The sequence below is a fragment of the Pan troglodytes genome, chromosome 21 (genome assembly GCF_028858775.2).
Source record: "Pan troglodytes isolate AG18354 chromosome 21, NHGRI_mPanTro3-v2.0_pri, whole genome shotgun sequence".
NCBI classification, from domain to species: domain Eukaryota; kingdom Metazoa; phylum Chordata; class Mammalia; order Primates; family Hominidae; genus Pan; species Pan troglodytes.
In genome coordinates, this window is record NC_072419.2 from 39,403,531 (window position 1) to 39,422,129 (window position 18,599).

General features: G+C 45.2%; 1 protein-coding gene across 1 annotated transcript; it reads left to right on the forward strand.

The window, feature by feature from the left end:
• Positions 1-521: 521 nt before the first annotated feature.
• On the forward strand, positions 522-17,408 carry LOC100610148 (putative BPIFA4P protein). Its single transcript, XM_016937281.2, has 9 exons — positions 522-558; positions 5,125-5,238; positions 6,240-6,387; positions 8,457-8,561; positions 9,450-9,599; positions 12,061-12,142; positions 12,760-12,823; positions 14,651-14,730; positions 16,985-17,408. The coding sequence occupies exons 2-8, from the start codon at positions 5,139-5,141 to the stop codon at positions 14,689-14,691; spliced, it is 690 nt and encodes a 229-aa protein (XP_016792770.2). The 5' UTR covers positions 522-558; positions 5,125-5,138; the 3' UTR covers positions 14,692-14,730; positions 16,985-17,408.
• The last annotated feature ends 1,191 nt before the right edge of the window (positions 17,409-18,599 follow it).

Genomic DNA, 18,599 nt, shown 5'->3' on the forward strand with positions numbered 1-18,599 from the left:
ATGAAAGGGCTTGGGAGCTGTCCAGCATCAAACAGCAAGAAATGGGCAGTGCCATGCTAGAATTCAAGGGTCTGGGACCACAGACCAGTAAACAGAAGCTAGGACACCCTCTGCCTCCCCACTCACAGAAGACCGAGTGGCTTCCTTCCTCGGAGTCACCAGGCCCATCTCACTTATTGTACAGATGAGAAAAGCATCTCAGAGCGGAGCAGGGATGTGAATGTGACTCCTGCACACCACCTTCCCACTTGCAGCCCCTCTCGGTGCTCTCCACACTCTCTGCACCTCTCCATTTGATGGCATTCGTGATGTACAGATTCATATATGTTGTTGACATTCCCCCGGGCCTTCCAAGCAGGAATGTTTGCTTTGGAGGTATTGGATAGGCGTGGTAAAATCAAGGGCTTTCCATCAGCTTCCTAGCTGTCCATCACCCAGTGCCACGTCTCCCCCAGCAATGGGATCACTTGCCATTTATACAGTCTGCCCCCCTACAAAGTCGTCGGGAATCAACCTACAGAGGCCAGAGTGTCTCGACAGCACACCAGAGAAATCCAGGTAAGCACAAGGCAATGGCACTCTCCAACCAGCCTCTTCATCAGATGCTGAACCAGACTAAAGCTTTTGATACATGTTACCAGTTATTACCAATTGTGTTTGGTTCTAGCACAGAACATTAAAAATCGTGGCTTCAATCATGATGAGAAGCCCAGAGTTAGGCTGGCAGAGCCTGCCATCTCCTTCCTTGGCTACCCCTAGGATGTGGCTTTCATCTTCCTGCTAGTAAGATAACTGCTGGGCTCCAGTCATCATGTCTTATGTGTAATCAGGAAAAAGCAGGAGAGGAAAACAAAAGCATGCAATTTGCAACTGGGTCAGCCACTCTAGAGAAGTTTTTAAGAAGCCCCGACCTACAATTTCCATTTATATCTCATTGATCATGCCTGGTTGCAAAGAAGGTTGGGAAAGATAATTTCTTTGTTAAGCACATTTCTTCCCTCAAAAATAAAAGGATTCTGTAAATAAAGAGGGAAGAATGGGCATGTGCCCTTGGCTCTCCAAGCTTCCGTTTCCTGCTCTGTAAAGGAAGCATGTCAATAACTGTCTCATAAGATTGGGATGTTGTAAGGAATTGGGGGACTCCTCCAACACCCAGCAGGAAAGATGCTCCCTGGCCACCCTCCCCTCCTTCAGACTGTCTGTGAGTCTTCCAAGGGTACTCACTGTCAGAACCAGGGAGGGATAAAAAGGAACTTTAATTTGCAAATCCAAAATTAACTTCTATTTAGTGGCACTAGGCTAAACAATTTTCAAAATGCTTCCTGAATTCTCCTAGTAACCTTTTTGAGTGAGATGCAGATTAAAGTATGAAAAACTAAAAGACGGGAGAGCCAGGTGCTAGCCACTAACTACAGCTGGCCTTAGGAAAACTTAACCCTGATCCCAGCCTCAGTGTCCCATCTGTAAAATGGGTATTGGGCCAGGTGCGGTGGCTTATGCCTGTAATCCCAGCACTTTGGGAGGCGGAGGTGGGAGGATCACGAGGTCAGGAGTTTGAGATCAGCCTGGCCAATATGGTGAAACCTGTCTCTACTGAAAACACAAAAAGTAGCTGGGCATGATGGAGCACACCTGTAGTCCCAGCTACTCGGGAGGTTGAGGCAGGAGAATCGCTTGAACCCGGGAGGCAGAGGTTGCAGTGAACCGAGATCGTGCCACTGACTCCAGCCTGGGTGACAGAGCAAGACTCCTTCTCAAAAAAAAAAAAAAAATGGGTGTTGGGTGGGTAAGAATGAGTCCAAATGACTCCTTTGCTTCCCCCCTATCTCCTTTAGCTCCATAGAGAACCTCTCAGAGTGACCCTGAAGCTGACTGTACTTACCTGGTATCCCACGGGTACTGCACCAAGATGCTGAAGGTCTCGGGCCTCCTTATCCTCTGTTGGTTTCTTGCCCTGTTGTCTGCTCAATATTTGAATATTTGACTTGCCTGTGGGTTTATTATATCGTATATTTTAATTTCTTGGCCTTTAGTCCCTTGGTCATTTTTTAAGCATGCATGCCTTGTAAATTTTTATTGGATGCTGAACATGGTGGTGAAATGACATTATCTTTTTTCCAGAAACGAAGATGGCAGAAAGATAGAGCAGAAATGGATCATGACCCTGCCTAGGCTTAGCTTTGTGTTTTATTAAGTAGAACTATTTTGGTCTTGTTCTTACTTTTAGAGGGAGACTATTTCTAGGGTGTGGCCCTTTCTCCTAGAGCACAGTGCTTTATGTCTTCACTGAGAGCTTAAGATGTGTACCAAGGTTCCTCCCATCAAAGGGGCCCCACCTCAAACTAGCGCTTCCTTCCCCAGCATCACACAGTGGATGTGCTGATGTCTCTGTTCAGCTTTTTAACTTTCACCTGCTATTTTCTGCCACATGGCTGACAGTCCCGCACTGCAAGGGTGCAGCTTAAAAAGCTGAGATTTCAAGGCTCCTTCCCTGGGGAACTTCCTCTTTGGGATTTTTGCCCCTCAAGTCCCAGCCACTCTGGTAGCCCCAAATTCCAACTTCTGTCCCCTCATCCCTGTAAGACTAGCTCTTTTTGCTTGGACCCTGGTTGACATGTTGGAAAATGACCTCAGGCAAAAGCTGGGGTGAATATGGAGCCCGCCTTGAATGATGCCTCTTTCTCAAGAATCACAGGGTTTCAAATTGTGCCCATGTAGTTGCTCATGGATGTCCTCCTTTGTTTTTACAGATTTCCATCTCTTATAGTTGACTTTAATTGGGAGTGTTAGTCTGATGCAAGATACTCTGTGGTGATCAAAACCAGAACTCTGCAGATGGAACTTGAACTTAGATTTCATAGGGACTGTGCAACCCCTCATTTGGGGTTCAGGGATAGGGTGAGAAGGATGAAAACAGAGAATGCTTCAATACTTATAAAAACAGGCTGGGCGCGGTGGCTCACGCCTGTAATCCCAGTACTTTGGGAGGCTGACGCGGGCAGATTACCTGAGCTTAGGAGTTCACGACCAGCCTGGGCAACACGGTGAAACCCTGTCTCTACTAAAATTAAAAAAAAAAAAATTAGCCGGATGTGGTGGCTTGCGCAGAGGTTGCAGTAAGCTGAGATTGTGCCACTGCACTCCAGCCTTGGTGACAGAGCGAAACTCCATCTCAAAAACAAAACAAAACAAGACACCACACACACACACATAAACACACAAACAAACAAACACACCAAATAAACAAACAAACAAAACACACAAACAAGCAAACAAAAAGAACTTCAGGTTTGGTTATTCCTAGAAAATGCTTCGTGGGTTATAATGTGGCAGGTAAATGCAGAAAAACACCTAAGGATATTCCTGCCGGTGCCATCTGGGGTAAAAACATGAAAATAGCCCAAAAGAGGAGACATTCCATGAACATCGGTCAATACATACCTTAGAAAATTCTGCAGACAAGGAGGTAGACAGTCCTGATGTACTGCTACTTGAATAAATGCTTCTGTAGAAGCATGACAGGCCAATCCTTGTTTCTCATCATGTTACATGAATGCACGCCTATGGAAAGAAAAACTTTCGAAAAAAGATACAACAGAACTTATCTCTGTGAACTTATTTTTATTTACTTTTTTCTCTTTGTGCATATCTTCATTTTCTAATTTTTCTACTTGCCTAAAAACAGAACACCCAAATTAAAATGTTAAACCAGGCCAGTTGCGGTGGCTCATGCCTATAATCCTAGCACTTTGGGAGGCCAAGTCGGATGGATCACCTGAGGTCAGGAGTTTGAAACCAGCCTGGCCAACATGGTGAAACCCCGTCTCTACCAAAAATACAAAACAATTAGCTGAGTGTGGTGGTGGATGCCTGTGATCCCAGCTACTTGGGAGGCGAGGCAGGAGAATTGCTTGATCCCAAGAGGCGGAGGTTGCAGTGAGCCGAGATCACACCACACCGCACTCCAGCCTGGGAAACAGAGTGAAACTCTGTCTCAAAATAAATAAATAAATAAATAAATAAATAAAATAAAATGCTAAACCAAATGGGTTATGAATTTACATGAGAATAGTGACCAGGGACTGGGCTGAGAGTCTGCTTGGAATCTGTCAAGTGTCGAAGGAGAGAATCGGTCCCTACCAGCCTCTACCTGTTAGTCTCAGGTCCTAATGGGACCATTTGCACTGGCATTTGGTTGAAGTCCCAGGAAGCCACACAAACATCTTCATGCACCTCCTTTCCAGGAGGTGTGGAGGGTGTGTCAAGATCCCGAGGGCCACTCCTAGCCCAGGGAGTGTGCCATTCAAGCGGGCACAGTAAATGGGCCTGCAGTGTCCACATACTCCAGGCCTGGTCCCTCAGCCTGGGCCCTTCTTGTCTGTGCTGTGGAGCCTACTCTCTCCCATCAGCTCAGGGAGGTAAGCCCTTGAAAATGTCAAGTGAAAATCATGATCATAATGATGCATCAGTCCAGTGGTGACCATTTGTGAAGCACTTGCAATGTGCAAGGTACTGTGCTAAGTGCTTACAACAAGAGCAAGAGGAAGGTATGAGTTTGGATCCTCTGCATCTTCCAGATGAGGAAAGCCTAAGGTATCCAGCAAGTAGGTGGCAGAGCTGGGATTCCATCCCAGGTCTGTCTGTCTCTGAAGCCAGGGCATATCACCACCACCATTTTGCTGTAAAATGAGGATAGTGTGTCCTGCATAACATCGTGTGGTGAAGCAACTTGCGCTAAATCCCACAATCCCACAGCTGCTAACAGGTGGGGGTCTTCAGAGACCATTGTCATAACTCTAACATTATGCAGCCTCTCGCAGCAGCCATGAGCAGCCCTGCTGGGGAAGGCAGTGTCCCTGCGGGAAAAACCGTATGTCCAGCTTTTGGGCATAAATACAGGTTGTGTGGCCTTGGGCAAGTGACTTCATCTCTTGGACCCTCCCTTTCTTGCTCTAAACTATGAGGAAAAGCAGGTCCCTCCCTGAGCCTCAGTAGACCCATCTGTAAAATGGACATAGGTGAATGGGTCCATATGAGTTCTGTGGCCACTTCAGATCTAAGCTCTGGGAAGACCCTCTGAGAAAGTGTCCTTGCAAATGACCTCTTTGCCCTGATCCTCCACAGGGACCTGACCCAAGATGCTGAATGTCTCCGGCCTCTTTGTTCTCCTCTGTGGGCTGCTTGTCTCATCCTCTGCACAGGAGGTCCTGGCTGGAGTTTCTTCCCAGCTCCTTAATGGTGAGACTGTCCTGCTTTGGGTCATGCAGAACCCTGAGCCAATGCCAGTTAAGTTCTCATTAGCAAAGCGCTTGGGACACAATTAACACTATTAATTATTAGCCGTCCTGACTGCAACATCGTTTAATCCTCATTTTCTGAGCACCCCCTCTTTCCTGTCTCCTTGCTGTGTTTTATCTATCAAGACCCACCATCAAAGGAACCAGCTCTATATGGATTGGTCCCTGTCCCAGCCTTTGTACCTGCTGTTTCCTCTGCCTGGGACACTCTTCCCCTACCTGTCAACATAGCTGCCTCCCTTCCTTCAGGTCTGCTCAAATGCCACATTTGCAGAAAGCCCTTCCTTGACCTCCTGCGTAAATGAATCCCTCACCCTGCCTTTTATTTTTTCGTCATAGGATGGACTGATATCTAGCGGCATGGTCATCGTGGTTAAAACATTGAAATTTTGGGGTATACTATTTGTGAAGTATTTCCTGCTTAGAGACTCTCCAGGTGCCCGCCATTGCCCCAACCATCCCAGCTTCACCCCCAGAACTCTAGCTTCCCCAGGAACGAAACAACTATGGAGTTAACACCTGGCACAGCCCGGGGAGCCCAGGACCTGGATCCAGAGCTATGACCAGTGCCCCTGTTGAGCTCATTGCTAAATACTTTGAAACCAACCCCTTCACAGCACTTGTTTGCACCGGAATCCTGCTTGTCCCTTTATTCTCCACTTTTTCATCTGTCTCTCCTCAGTCCCGTAAGAATGCCAGCTCCATCAGGGTGGTGCCCAGGGTGGTGAACAGACTGGGTGCATGGCCTGGGTGCATAGTAGGCCCCTGGGAATATTTGCTGGATGATTATGTCTAGAACTTGGCCCACAGTCCAGCAAGCCAGAAATAGCTGAACAACAAGTCAGAGCCACATAGAGGACATGCTCGGAGGTCAAGGTTGTATCTGAGGATCTTTGGCATCTAAATGTCTACTTGGGTTTGGGGGTGGGGCATTCTTTACAGATTTGACTCAAGGACTCCTCAGGGCAGACTTTCTTCCCAGCCTGCAGACAACTGGCCTCCAGAAACCATTGAGTAGTGCCTTCGATGGTGTATCAGGCCTCCTGGACATCTTTGGGCCTCCACTCACCAATGAGATCAACACTGTTAGGTGAGTGGTCTCTGATCACCAACCACCCCCAGTCCAGGCTGTCCTGGTTTGTTGGATTGTTAGAGCTCTCCCCACATTTCCTGACCTCACAGAGGCCCTTCCCTTGCAAAGAGCCTTTCCAACTCTGATGGCCTGAGATCCCCTGGTTGGGAGAAACTCCCACGGCAGGAGGCTAGGGGAGGGGCTAAAGATACAGGGGTTCAGTCCCCTTGTCTGGGAAGAGGATGGCTGCTCACCATCTGTGACAGCATCACCAATCTTCCCCTTTCTCTAAGCCTCAACATCTGCCCTGTTCAATGGGAAATAATAGCTTCTACCCCCATGGGGCTGTTGTGAACATTAAGTGAAATAATATGTGTAAAATGTTTGCACATCTTCCTCTCCTCAGTGAGCATCCAATCACAGGTAATAAACAGCAACAAGAAGAATGTGGTAATCCTAACATTAGATGATGCTGAGCTTTAGGGTTAGACTGGCCACCAGAATATAGAAGACCTGGGTCCCTTGCCTCACAAGCATCTTAAACTCAACATGTCCAAAACTCAACTGCTGACTCATACCTTCATCCCTGCCCCAACCTGTGCCTCCCCCTGCCCAGCCCATCTTACCTAATGACAACTCCATCCATCCAGTTGCTCTGGCCAAAAATCATGATGTCCTCCCTGGCTCCTCTGTCTCCTTTGTACCTGCTTCCAGCCTGTTGCCAAACCCTCCCTGTCACTTCTGCCTTTAAATCATACCCAGGCATCTCACCACTTTTTTTTTCCACCTCTGGTGGTCTGAGCCACCATTATCTCCCCGCTTGACTTACAGCCCCAGATTATTCTGCTTCCACCCACCAGCCCTCATCTCCTCCGTTCTGTTCTGCCAGTATCCAGAAAAATCTTTCTAAGAAGTGGAGCTGACCCTGTAACTCCCTTGTCCAAACTCTCCAATGTGTTCTCTTCGCCCTCAGAACCAAGCCCAAAGTTCTTACCACTGGCCCTCAAGGCTTCACGCAATCTGGCCCTGGCTACCTCGCTCACCTCTTCTACTAGTCTCGCATCACTCTCTGCCTGCTAGCCACACGAAGCCTGTTGCTGTTCCTCAAACACACCAGCCACATTTCAGCCTCAGGGATTTTGCACTTGCTCTGTCTTCTTTATTTTTACTATTATTATTGTTTTGAGATGGGGTCTTGCTCTGTCTCCCAGGCTGGAGTTCAGTGAGTGGTGTGACCACAGCTCACTGCAGCCTCAACCTCCTGGGCTCAAGCCATCCTCCTGCCTCAGCCTCCCAAGTAGCTGGAACCACAGACACATGCCACCATGCCCAGCTAATTTTTTGTTTGGTTGCTTGATTTTTTGTTTTGCTTTGTTTTGTTTTCGAGACAAGGTCTTGCTCTGTCACCCAGGCTGGAGTGCAGTGGCACAATCACGGCTCACTGCAGCCTTGACTTCTAGGCTTAATTGATCCTCCTGCCTTGGCCTCCCAAAGTGCTGGGATTACAGGTGTGAGCCACTGCACCCAGCCTTGCTCTGTCTTAAACCTGTCCTTTCCTTCTTCTGGCTATCTGCATGACTCATTCTCACTTCATTCGTGACTCTGCCCAAACATCACCTCCTATGATAAACCTTCCCTGACTACCCTGTCTGAAATTCCACTCTTGCCAATATTACCTTCCATCTTCCTGATCCTGTAGGGCCTTTTTTTTCATGGTGCCTATCACTTTCTATATGTATTTATTTACTGGATTTATTCTCCTATACATACATACCTGCTCCAAGCATCTGCTATATATGGCTTTCAGTCTTATTCACTCATTGATTTCAGCCTGCTTGGTGCTGGGCAAAGTGCTGAACGTGATTATTCTGAGATACATCAAGGTAAGAGCTTCTTTTTGCTCAGGGATGTATTCCCCGTGCTTATAACACATAGTAACTTTGCAATAAACTACCTGGTTAATGAATGAGTAATGATCTTTGCATATATTCAGCTTCTTCTCTGCAAGGGACCTACCATTGCACAAAGTGAGGTCCACCTGCAGCAGGAGCCACAGCCTCCCTGTGTTGTGCTGTTTCTTCACCCAGCATACAGGTGAAAAATCCTCAACTCCTCCAAGTCTCCATCGAGAGCACCCCTCAAAGAAAGGAGGCCACTGTACGAGTACCATTCACGTCTGAGTTGATTGTGCAGTAAGTCACAGCTATGGGTCTCGCAGTCTCCATCGGCTTTTGCACAGGAGTCGGGGGATGTGGGCAGAGCCCTAACCAAAGGGCTCAGCGACGGACTCACTGTGTGGTTAGAGCAAAACATCCACCCTCTCTGGGCCTGAGTCGCCCCATGTGTAGAATGAGAGGCCTGCAGAATACTTGAGTGCTCCAAGCTTGGGGCCTCTCTGGGGAAAGCAGAAGAGTTGAGCAGATTTCCTCGCCCGACCTCATCCAGACAGCCCCCACCTTCATTTATTTGGACTTTATGAGTTCTCTTAGTTCTGATTGAATGTAACTGAAGACAAGAGCAAAGAATCACCTCTGGACCCCAATTCCGTGGCACTATTGCCTAGAGATCACCCCAGGGGCTGCATCTGACCCACTGATCTATTTTATCTGGTTTGCATGGTGCATCTGCAGAGGCCAGGCATTCTCCAGTTCACCACAGCCTTTACCGCTCCCTGTGAAACTAATTGCCCATCTGCTTCATTCATTTCCATTTCAAGCCTGGCCATCAAGGCAATGGAGTTTGAGACTCTAGAAAACGACTTTCCAAGGTCAGATGCAGTTTCCCAGTTTTGATAAGATGTCATACTTAGAATCAACATTTTCCTTCCTAACTGTCCCCAGAGCCAGAGGTAGCAAGTATTAGTTAGACTCCCTGAGTGCAGAACCCTCTGACTTAGCCACTGGCTGGATGCATGACTTGGAGAAAGCCATTCCCATTCTCCAGGACTGAATGGCCTCTTTTGAAAAATGAGAAAATGACCTTAACAGGGTGGTTTTGAAGAACCCTAGTTCTAAAAACAAATGAGGATGTAGTAAGCTCTGAGCTTCTCCCCCACCTGCCTTACCTCTTCCCTCCTACAGGCTCCTGACCATGAAGCCCTTCACAGCTAATATGCAGTCAGATATAAAAGTCCAGATTCATTTGGAGAAGAATGTAGGTGGCAGATATGAGCTTGCCTTTGGGAACTGCAGGCTTTTGCCCGAGGCTATTTGGATCCAAACTGGAGTCCAGTGAGTTCTCAATCTGTCTTTCTCTGTGTCCAGCTGGTTATGATGACGTCCCCAGTGACATTTCACCTGAAAGATGTCACCAGAAAAACAATACCCTACCAAATTAGGCTTTTGTGTGTATAGTGATGTGTGTATAATAAATAGCACTTTCTGTGTCTTTAAAATTTTGCTTTTTACAAAAGTAATAATTCTATCGACATGAAAAGAGACTTACCAAATAGTACTAAGCAAAAAAAAAAGAAGAAGAAGGATTGCTTGGCCATTTGTTGATAGATTATTTCTAAACTTTTGGGCTAACCAGGTGGCTCATCTGTAACCTCAGTACTTTGGGAGGTCGAGGCAGGTGGATAGCTTGAGCCCAGGAGTTCAAGACCAGCCTGGGCAACATGGCAAAACCCTGTGTATACAAAAAATACAAAAATTAGCCAGGTATTGTGTCAGGCACCCATAGTCTCAGCTACTAGGGAGGCTGAGGTAGGAGGATCACTTGAGCCCAAGAGGTTGAGGCTGCAGTGAGCCATAAGCATGCCACTGCACTCCAGCTGGGGCAACAAGCAAGACCCTGTCTCAAAAAAATTAAATTAATTCAAAAGATAAACATTTGCTAACATAAATAACCCAGAACATTTTGATACAGGAAACTTTTCCAAAATAAAATTATGTTCTTATTGTAGATTTTTAAGATTATTCCAAAAGTATACACAGTTCTACAACTTCTAAGTTTTAAGGCATTGCCAAACCACTCAACAAATGCCTTACCAATGGAACTGAAGCAAGTGGCATGTCTGTAGCTGACATTCGGCAGTTTTGTCCCATGTACAATCAATCCCAATTATTCTCTTTTTCACAACCTTTATTCTTTTATACATACATACCTTCCCCAAGTATCTGCTATAGATGGCTCTCAGTCTTACTCATTCATTTATTTCAGCCTGCTTGGTGCTGGGAAAAGTGCTGAATATGATTATTCTGAGGTATGTTAAGACAAGATCTTCTTTTCACTAGGAGGAAAATCCCACGAATGCTATTGTTTTCATTACCTTGTCTACCAGTAGAAAAGAATTTCATCATTTCTTAGTCTCTGATATTTCCTCTTCAGAGAAACTGTCTTCAGAGGTTTTGCCCTTTTATTAACTAGAGTTTTAGTGTTTACTTCTAAATTTATAATTTCTTTTTAAAAATCTTCTTTGTAAATATTTTTTTTGAAACGAGATTTCACTCAGTTGCCCAAGCTGAAGTGCAATGGTGGTGCAATCTCGGCTCACTGCAAGCTCCACCTCCCCAACTCAGGCAATGCTCCCATCTAGGCCTCCTGAATACCTGAGATTACAAGCACAGGCCACCATGCCCGGCTAATTTTTGTGTTTTTTGTAGAGACAGAGTTTCACCATGTCTCCCAGGCTGGTCTCAAACTCCTGCACCCAACTGGTCTACCTGCCTCAGCCTCTTAAAGTGCTGGGATTACAGGCATGAGCCACCACACCTAGCCCTTTAAAAAAAATTTTTTTTAATTAAGGCTGATATCCACATTTAGCTGAATCCAGTGGTCATCACCAGTCCATTTTCTATCCTGTCTTCTTCTTATTTTGATTCATCTCAGTTGCTCACTCTTTCAGGAAAGATCTGGGTGTGGAATGCTTTCTGCACCCTTGCACACCTGGTCCTGTCCTCCTGACATGCTCAAACATAAGTGAGAACCAGACCAGATTCACAGCCCATCTCCCCTTCTGAAAACTCTGCAAATACCTCTCTCTCCCATGATATACTAAAGAAAATGTCCCTCTTTTGCAAGGAATTTGAGACCTCAGGTTGGAAGCAGTAGATCATAGCTGATTTCTATGCAAACTCTTTAAGAAATAAAGACATAAACCCTTTGCCTGAGAATAAAACAGATTTACCCTCACATGTTAAGGATTAGGGACTGAGTCAGGAACACAGAACACAAGGACACCTTTATGCTATTTCCTGCTTCTTTCTCCTTTCTCCCAATTAAAGAACGATGTTACACTGTTCCTTCCATGAGAGCATTGGCCCTCTGGCAGAGGAGATAAGTTCTACTGTAGCATCAGGTAATCAGAGAAATGGGAAAGTGAGAAGGAAGGAGAGAACTGAGAATTGGCTAGGATGGTCAAGAAGAGCTTTCTGGAGGAAACCAGTTGGCTGGGCCTAGCAAAGTGATAGAATTTGAAGAAGGCATCTCCAGAGAGAGATGCAAAATAGCCACAGAAAACATAATGGTGAGTAACAATGATAAGGGCAAGGTGATTTAAATTGGAAGATTAATTTTAAAGAACCCTAGAGTGTGGATTGGAGCGGTAGGACACAGCTGGGTGATGGAACGCCATGGAAACAAGGAGTAGACTTGAAGAAGTTCACGGACATTGAGCAAAGAAGTGATAGGGATAAAGGAGAGTCTGAGAGAAGTTAATCTGTTCTGCATATTTTCTGCCTCTTCATTTAGACTCGCCCCAGCAGCAAAATTTGTTGTGGCAAACATAGAGAGAAACCTGAAAAACATAGTAGCCCATGATCTGGGACGAAAAGTAAGTATGCAAACCCAGATTACTTCCATTTTTGAGCTGAGACTCAAGGCATGGGGGAGGTTGGATCTTCTTAATGAAGTGGGAAGAAATCTTCCAGGAAGGAAAGTTAGAGAGAGATGGAGTGGCATCTGTTAAGTTTCCATTCTGCAATCAGGCACTGGTGAAGTATTTTACAGACATTATTTAATTATTCAGGTCAAAGTCAGCATCCATATGACCAGAAGTAAGTAGATAAATCTCCCCAAAACTCAGTTTCCTTATCTGTAAGATGGAGATAAGTAATCACAAAATTAACATTCACTAAGCACGCAAACACTGTGCTAAGTATCTGAAATGAATTTTCTTATCTCATCCTCCAAACAATCTCATACTCCAGGTAACAATATCATCTTCATTTTCCAGATTTAAGTTCCAGAGAAGGCCAATGACTTACTCAAGTCATAGAGCTACCAAGTGGCCGAGCTGGCTTATGACCCTAGGGCAGTCTGCCCCCAAAACCCATCTACTTGGTTGTCCCCAGAATGGGTTGGCTTGGGAGAACTTGCCTTGCTCACTCCCATTTAGGCTTTATTAGTGGAGCCCTCCTCTTGACTTTTGCCTATTTCCTTGTCTTTCAGGTGTGCCCTGTGATTAATAAATGGCTCTACAACCTGGACCAGCATGTGGTTAAAGAGTTGATTAGTAAGTGCTGGAGGTGGGAAGGGACAGGAACACTCCAGAAGAAAGCTCAGAACCCTCCCTCACCCTTTGTATTTCATTTCCCCTTACCTCACTCTGGCACTTCTCCTAGACCAAAAATCTCTTTCCTGCTGAAGTAGAATGGTCCCTAATAATAACAACCTTAATAATAAACTCAGCTGACATTAACTGAGGGAGCCCAGTGTGCCAACATGAAGCACTGTGCCTGCACTAGCAATTGAACGTGCACCTTTAGCTAAGGACGCGCTGGTTTCAATTCTATTCTTGCCCCCAAAGCCTAGAGCAGCTGAGATATGAATGGAAACTTCTCCAGGGGAGAAAATCTGCCCAATTCTGCCTTTGTCCTCCCCTAAAATTGTATGAGTTAAATGATGGGCAGAAAATTGGTCTGCTTTCAGCCCAGACAAACACTGCCTCCTTTCAGTAGTCGCTACCTCAAGCATCCAAAGTTTTCATATCTGCCAGAACTCAAAGCAAAAAGTGCAAGATTGAATCTCAGCAGCTCAGGCCCCCAGCAGGACTTCAAACTTCCACCACCAAAAAAAAAAAAAAAAAAAAAAAAAAAAATGCTGAATTGAAATGTATATGCCTTCATTCACTGAATATTCACTAGTCCTGCCAAGTGCCAGATGCCAGAGTTTCTAAAATTCCTCAAGTGGCTCTCCCAGCAAGCAATTTTCTGACTTCTGCCTATTCCATTGACTGGGAAGTCACTACTTTTTTTTTTTTTTTTTTTTTTGAGATGGAATCTCACTCTATTGCCCAGACTGGAGTGCAGTGGTGCGATCTCGGCTCCCTGCAACCTCTGCCTCCAGAGTTCAAGCGATTCTCCTGCTTCAGCCTCCCAAGTAGCTGGGATTACAGGCAGGCATCACCATCCCTGGCTAATTTTTGTATTTTTAGTAGAGATGGGGTTTCATTGTGTTAGCCAGGCTGGTCTTGAACTCCTGACTTCAAGTGATCCACCTGCCTCAGCCTCCTAAAGTGCTGGGATTACAGGTGTGAGCCACCACCAGTGAGCCCGGCCAGAACTCACTACTTATGAGGTAGGAAGCTTGAGGCAACTAATCTGGATGAGCCTAAAACTCCCAAAGCTTGTGTTCCCAGGCCCACTCAAATGAATGGGACAGCTCAACCAACACCTTCGCTCTACTATGGGCCATCACTTCAGAGAGATGGCCAGGTGAATGGAGACTCCGGCTGCAGCAATGGCACCTTTCTCCACTGTCTCTTTCCAATGTAGGAGCTCTTAAGTGATTAGCTTGGGAAGAAGTGGTTGTTCCCAATCTGTAGATAAGGAAACCAAGATCCAAGAACTTTAAGCAATTTATCCAGGATTACTTAGTAAAAAATAATAACAATACAAGCTAAATGCATATTAAATGCTTTACTATGTGCCAGGCTCTTTGCAGAATTTATATATGTTAATTTGATCTGTCCATACAACTCCGTGAACTAGGTATTATCACTATCTGCATTTTAAAGATGAGGAAACAGAAACAAAGGAAGATCAAAATGTTTGCCCATATTTCCATGGAAGAAAATGTCAGAGCCAGAGTGAACCCACATCCTCCAGCTACAGAGCCCACACTGGTAGTCACTGTACTGCATGGATAAAGAACTGTCAGTTAAATCATACAAGACAGCCAGTGACAAATAAGAGCTTCCAGCCTCAGCCTTCTGTCTCCATACCTTGGGCTCATTTCTCATCCACATTCTGCTCCCAGTGCTGCTCCAAGGGGGAAACTTCCCTGGCCTCTCTGATCCTCCTCCACCCCCACAGTCTGAGGTATCTCTTTTGCATTCTAGATCTGGTCCTGCTGCAGGAAAAGTACCAAGTCACCATCTAAATGTCCCCAAAGTGAAGAAGCTATGTGTGTATCAATCCGGTGAGAAACCAGAGCATGTTTCCATTGCTTAGTGATGACCCTTGGCCTTTAGGGTCATTATAAATGTGTTATTCATTCATTTGTTAAATTTTAGTTAAGCCCCTACTATATGCTAGACTCTATTCCACATGTTAGGAATACAGCAGTGAACAAGATGGACAAGGAATCTGATTTCCTGGAGCTTGTATTCTAGTTGGGAATACTAACAGTGAATAAGGAAATAAATATATAGTCAACTAAATTCCAGAGGATGGTGGGTATTCAGAAGAAAACAAAGTAGGAGGATGTGGGCAAAAGTAACTGGGGTGGGGGCAGAGAGAGAGACATCAAATTAATACAGTCAGACAGAGGCTCTTTGGGGAACAAAGGGACAATTCAGCTGAGCCCTGAATGATAAGGCAGAAGGAGTTGTGCCAAGACCCAGGAGAAAAGTATCACAAGCAAGAGGATGAACATGTGCAAAGTCCCTGAGGCAGAAATGAATGAACTTACCTTTTTGAAGTAAAGAAAGGAGGCCGGCGTGGGCTGGAGTGTGTAGGGAGCTCAGTTGTAGGAGACATCTTTACAAGAGTGATATTTGGCAGAGAAAAGGAAGGGAGTTTCTATAAAAGGAGATGTCATTATTCATTCATTTATCATGTATGTATTTGCAACTCTTCAGTGCTGAATACACTCTGCTCAGGTGTCACCATCTCAAGTCTCTCAAAAATGGCACATCCACCACTCTCTTCCCTGCTTTACTTTTCTTCATACCACTCATTATTGTTTGACTTCCTACTATATTATATGTATCTTTTCTCTCCACCTCTTAAAAGAATGTAGACCTCATGAAGTCAGGGACTTCATCTATTCCCTGTTTTATCCCAAGTTCCAGGATTACAAAAACGAATCACACTTGGCCCCTGACCTCAAGAGCTCCCAGCCTAGCGAGAGATAAAACAAATAAATCTGCAATTTCATGTGCATTGAGGTGCTCAGTTAAGGTTCTATGGAAGTAGAGAGGCAAGACCCAGTAGCCAGGGGACCTCCAGGAGACTTTGCAGAAAAGGCAAGATTTAAACTGGGTATTGAAAAATGATAAAGACTCACTTTGTGGGAAAAGACATTATAAGCAGAGGATACAGCATGTGCAAGTACACAGAAGCAGGAAAGGGTCTGATGCTTTGGGCAATAGGGAGAAGCTCTGGGCAATGGGGAGAAGCTCTGGGTGACTGCCCATAGGAGTCATGGGGAACAGAGGTATCCTCCCCTGAGGAGTAAGGATAAGCATGTAATAAGCTATGCTGTACACATGCTTTGTGAGAACAAGGTCACATGTGATGAATCGGGCTGTAAGAAGGTACAGTCCATGACAGGGGACATAAAAAATTAAGTGCCCAACACCATAATGGAATCCACATCCTTGAGTTAATTAGCTTAGTTACATAATACTCTAAACCAATGTTATCCAATAGAAATATAACAGGAGACACACAAGTAATTTTGAATTTTCTGGCAAGGCCATCTTTAAAAGGAAAAAGAAAGAGATTATATTAACCTTACTAGTTTATATTTACCCACCATATCCAAAATATTATCATTTTAACATGGAATCAATATAAAAGTAATAAAATATTTTACATTCTATTTTTGCAGTAAGTCTTTCGTCTGATGTGTATTTTATACTTACAGCACATTTCAATGTGGACTAGCTGCATTTCAAATGCTGATATCCGTGTGTGACTAGTGGCTACCATACTGGACAATGCAGCTCTCTCTAAGTAAATTGGCTGGCAGATGCAAAACGTTGAAAGGTCTAGGGCATCTCATGTATTCCTGCCAATATATCTAGGCTGCCACTTAGCACAGAAGTCCCAAATCTGTGACACCCCCCCATATTATATTCAGCTCACAGACATATTTGGTTTAGCCTATAAAGTGTTTTATACATGTGACTGAGTTGCCAATATTAAAAGTAAGAAATATGTCTTTTGATTAGCTAGGGCACCTGGTGATATTTTGTATTATTGTGTTGTGAAGTAGGCCAAGGCGACGAGGAAGAGCCACCTTAATTGATGAGAGGAAGTCCAGGGAAACAATGAGAAAACGTTATCCAGAGAGAGGCAGTGGATGGGTGTCCCGACAGGAATAGATTTCAGCACCACGGACAGCAGTCACGCCAGTGCGGAAGGGGAGGGCAGAAGTGGGAAAGGCTGTCCGTTCTGACCGGAAGAAAGGGTGTGAAATTTACTAATACCTGGATTATCTCACACAGAATCAGCTTCTGCATCCTAGTCTCCTCCCTGGAATGTCCTCCACACTCCAGGACACCACCTGCGTAGATCGTGTTGATTATTCAGCTGATGCCTGGAATTGCATGACACACCCTGGACCAAAAGATCCCCTGCTTCTCCGGGTATGGAGGTTATTTCCCTGTAAATCCTCACCAGAACCCATGTGCTGATTCCCTGTAATCTTCCCACAATAAATTTTTAGCAGCTCTGAACTGCAAACTGTCCAGCTTCCACAGCGCCATGTGGATGGGGGCAACGTAGCCAGAGATGGTGGTGGGTCTGGTCATGATAACAAAAGTATGAAAAGCAGGGGAGGATACTTGGGTTGATTTATCCATTATCTCATAAACATCTGAACACTCTGGTATGATGTTTCCCAAAGGCTAATTAAAATTTTAAAAAGGTTTCCTGTCTTGTCTGGGATGTTTTCTGAACTGATTTTTTGACCTTGAGTGGCTCCATCCTCTTGGCCACAGTCTCATCACTGTGCAGTGGGAATGTTGGTCTCATCTTCCCAGCGCCCTCAGGCAGGAACAGCCTACAAAGTTGTGACTTATGGGAGAAAGCTTATCCTGGCCCTGGTAACTCCATTTTTCTTCCCTGTATCACCAAACTTCCCAAAACATACGCTGCTATTCACTGCCTCTCCTTCTTCACCTTCAACCTCTGCTCATTTTTTAAGATGGAGTTTTTCTCTGTCATCCAGGCTGGAGTGCAGTGGTGTGATCTCGGCTCACTGCAACCTCCACCTTCTGGGTTCAAGAAATTCTCCTGCCTCAGCCTCCTGAGTAGCTCAGACTGCAGGTGTGTGCCACCATGCCCAGCAAATCTTTGTATTTTTAGTAGAGATGGGGTTTCACCATGTTGGCCAGGCTGGTCTTAAATTCCTGGACTCAAGTGATCCACCTGCCTCAGCCTCCCAAAATGCTGGGATTACAGATGTGAGCCACTGCAACCGGCCATCATTTTTTTTTCTTTTCTTTTTCTTTCTTTTTTTTTTTTTTTACAATATGGCTTCCTTCTCCAAAGTATTATTCTAATTTAATTCTCATGATAAACCTAGGAAGTAACTGTTGTTTTCTCTTGAATAAGTGAGAAAACTGAGGCTCAAAGAGGTGCAGTGATGTGTGCAAGCTACACCTCTAAGAATGAGAGAGTCAGGACTCAAACTTACGTCTGCCTTAGAATGAAAGTCTGGGTCCTCACTGGGCCTGTGGGCACACTGTTTGTGTCCATATGCATGTTCCTGACCCCGTCCCCACCACTCTCCCCTTGTCTCACTTGCTCTGGTCACACTGGCTTTCTTGTGCTGCCTCCTCAGCTTGTTCCAACCTCAGGGCTGAACACTGGGCTGGATTTTTATCTGTCCTGTTCACTGCTTGGCACATGGAGGGGCTTAGTGAAACCTGCCAACTCCCTGATAAATGCTCCCTCCTGGGAGCTGCCACACACTGCACAATAGCATGGAGAATGTCACCCTCAGAGTCACACAATCCCTCTCCCAAAGACAGTTCCCCAATTCCCAGAGGATCCAGGTGAAGAAATTTAGTGCTGCAGCTATCTCCAGCAACCACGAGAATTTAGGATCAGCTAAAG

What these genes read in the sequence shown, in the direction of transcription:
- LOC100610148 (XM_016937281.2), top strand. Translation starts at nt 5,139, where the DNA reads ATGCTGAATGTCTCCGGCCTCTTTGTTCTCCTCTGTGGGCTGCTTGTC. An exon ending in TTCTTCCCAGCTCCTTAATG is followed by an intron (nt 5,239 to 6,239) that starts GTGAGACTGTCC and finishes CATTCTTTACAG; the next exon opens with ATTTGACTCAAGGACTCCTC. An exon ending in ACGTCTGAGTTGATTGTGCA is followed by an intron (nt 8,562 to 9,449) that starts GTAAGTCACAGC and finishes TCCCTCCTACAG; the next exon opens with GCTCCTGACCATGAAGCCCT.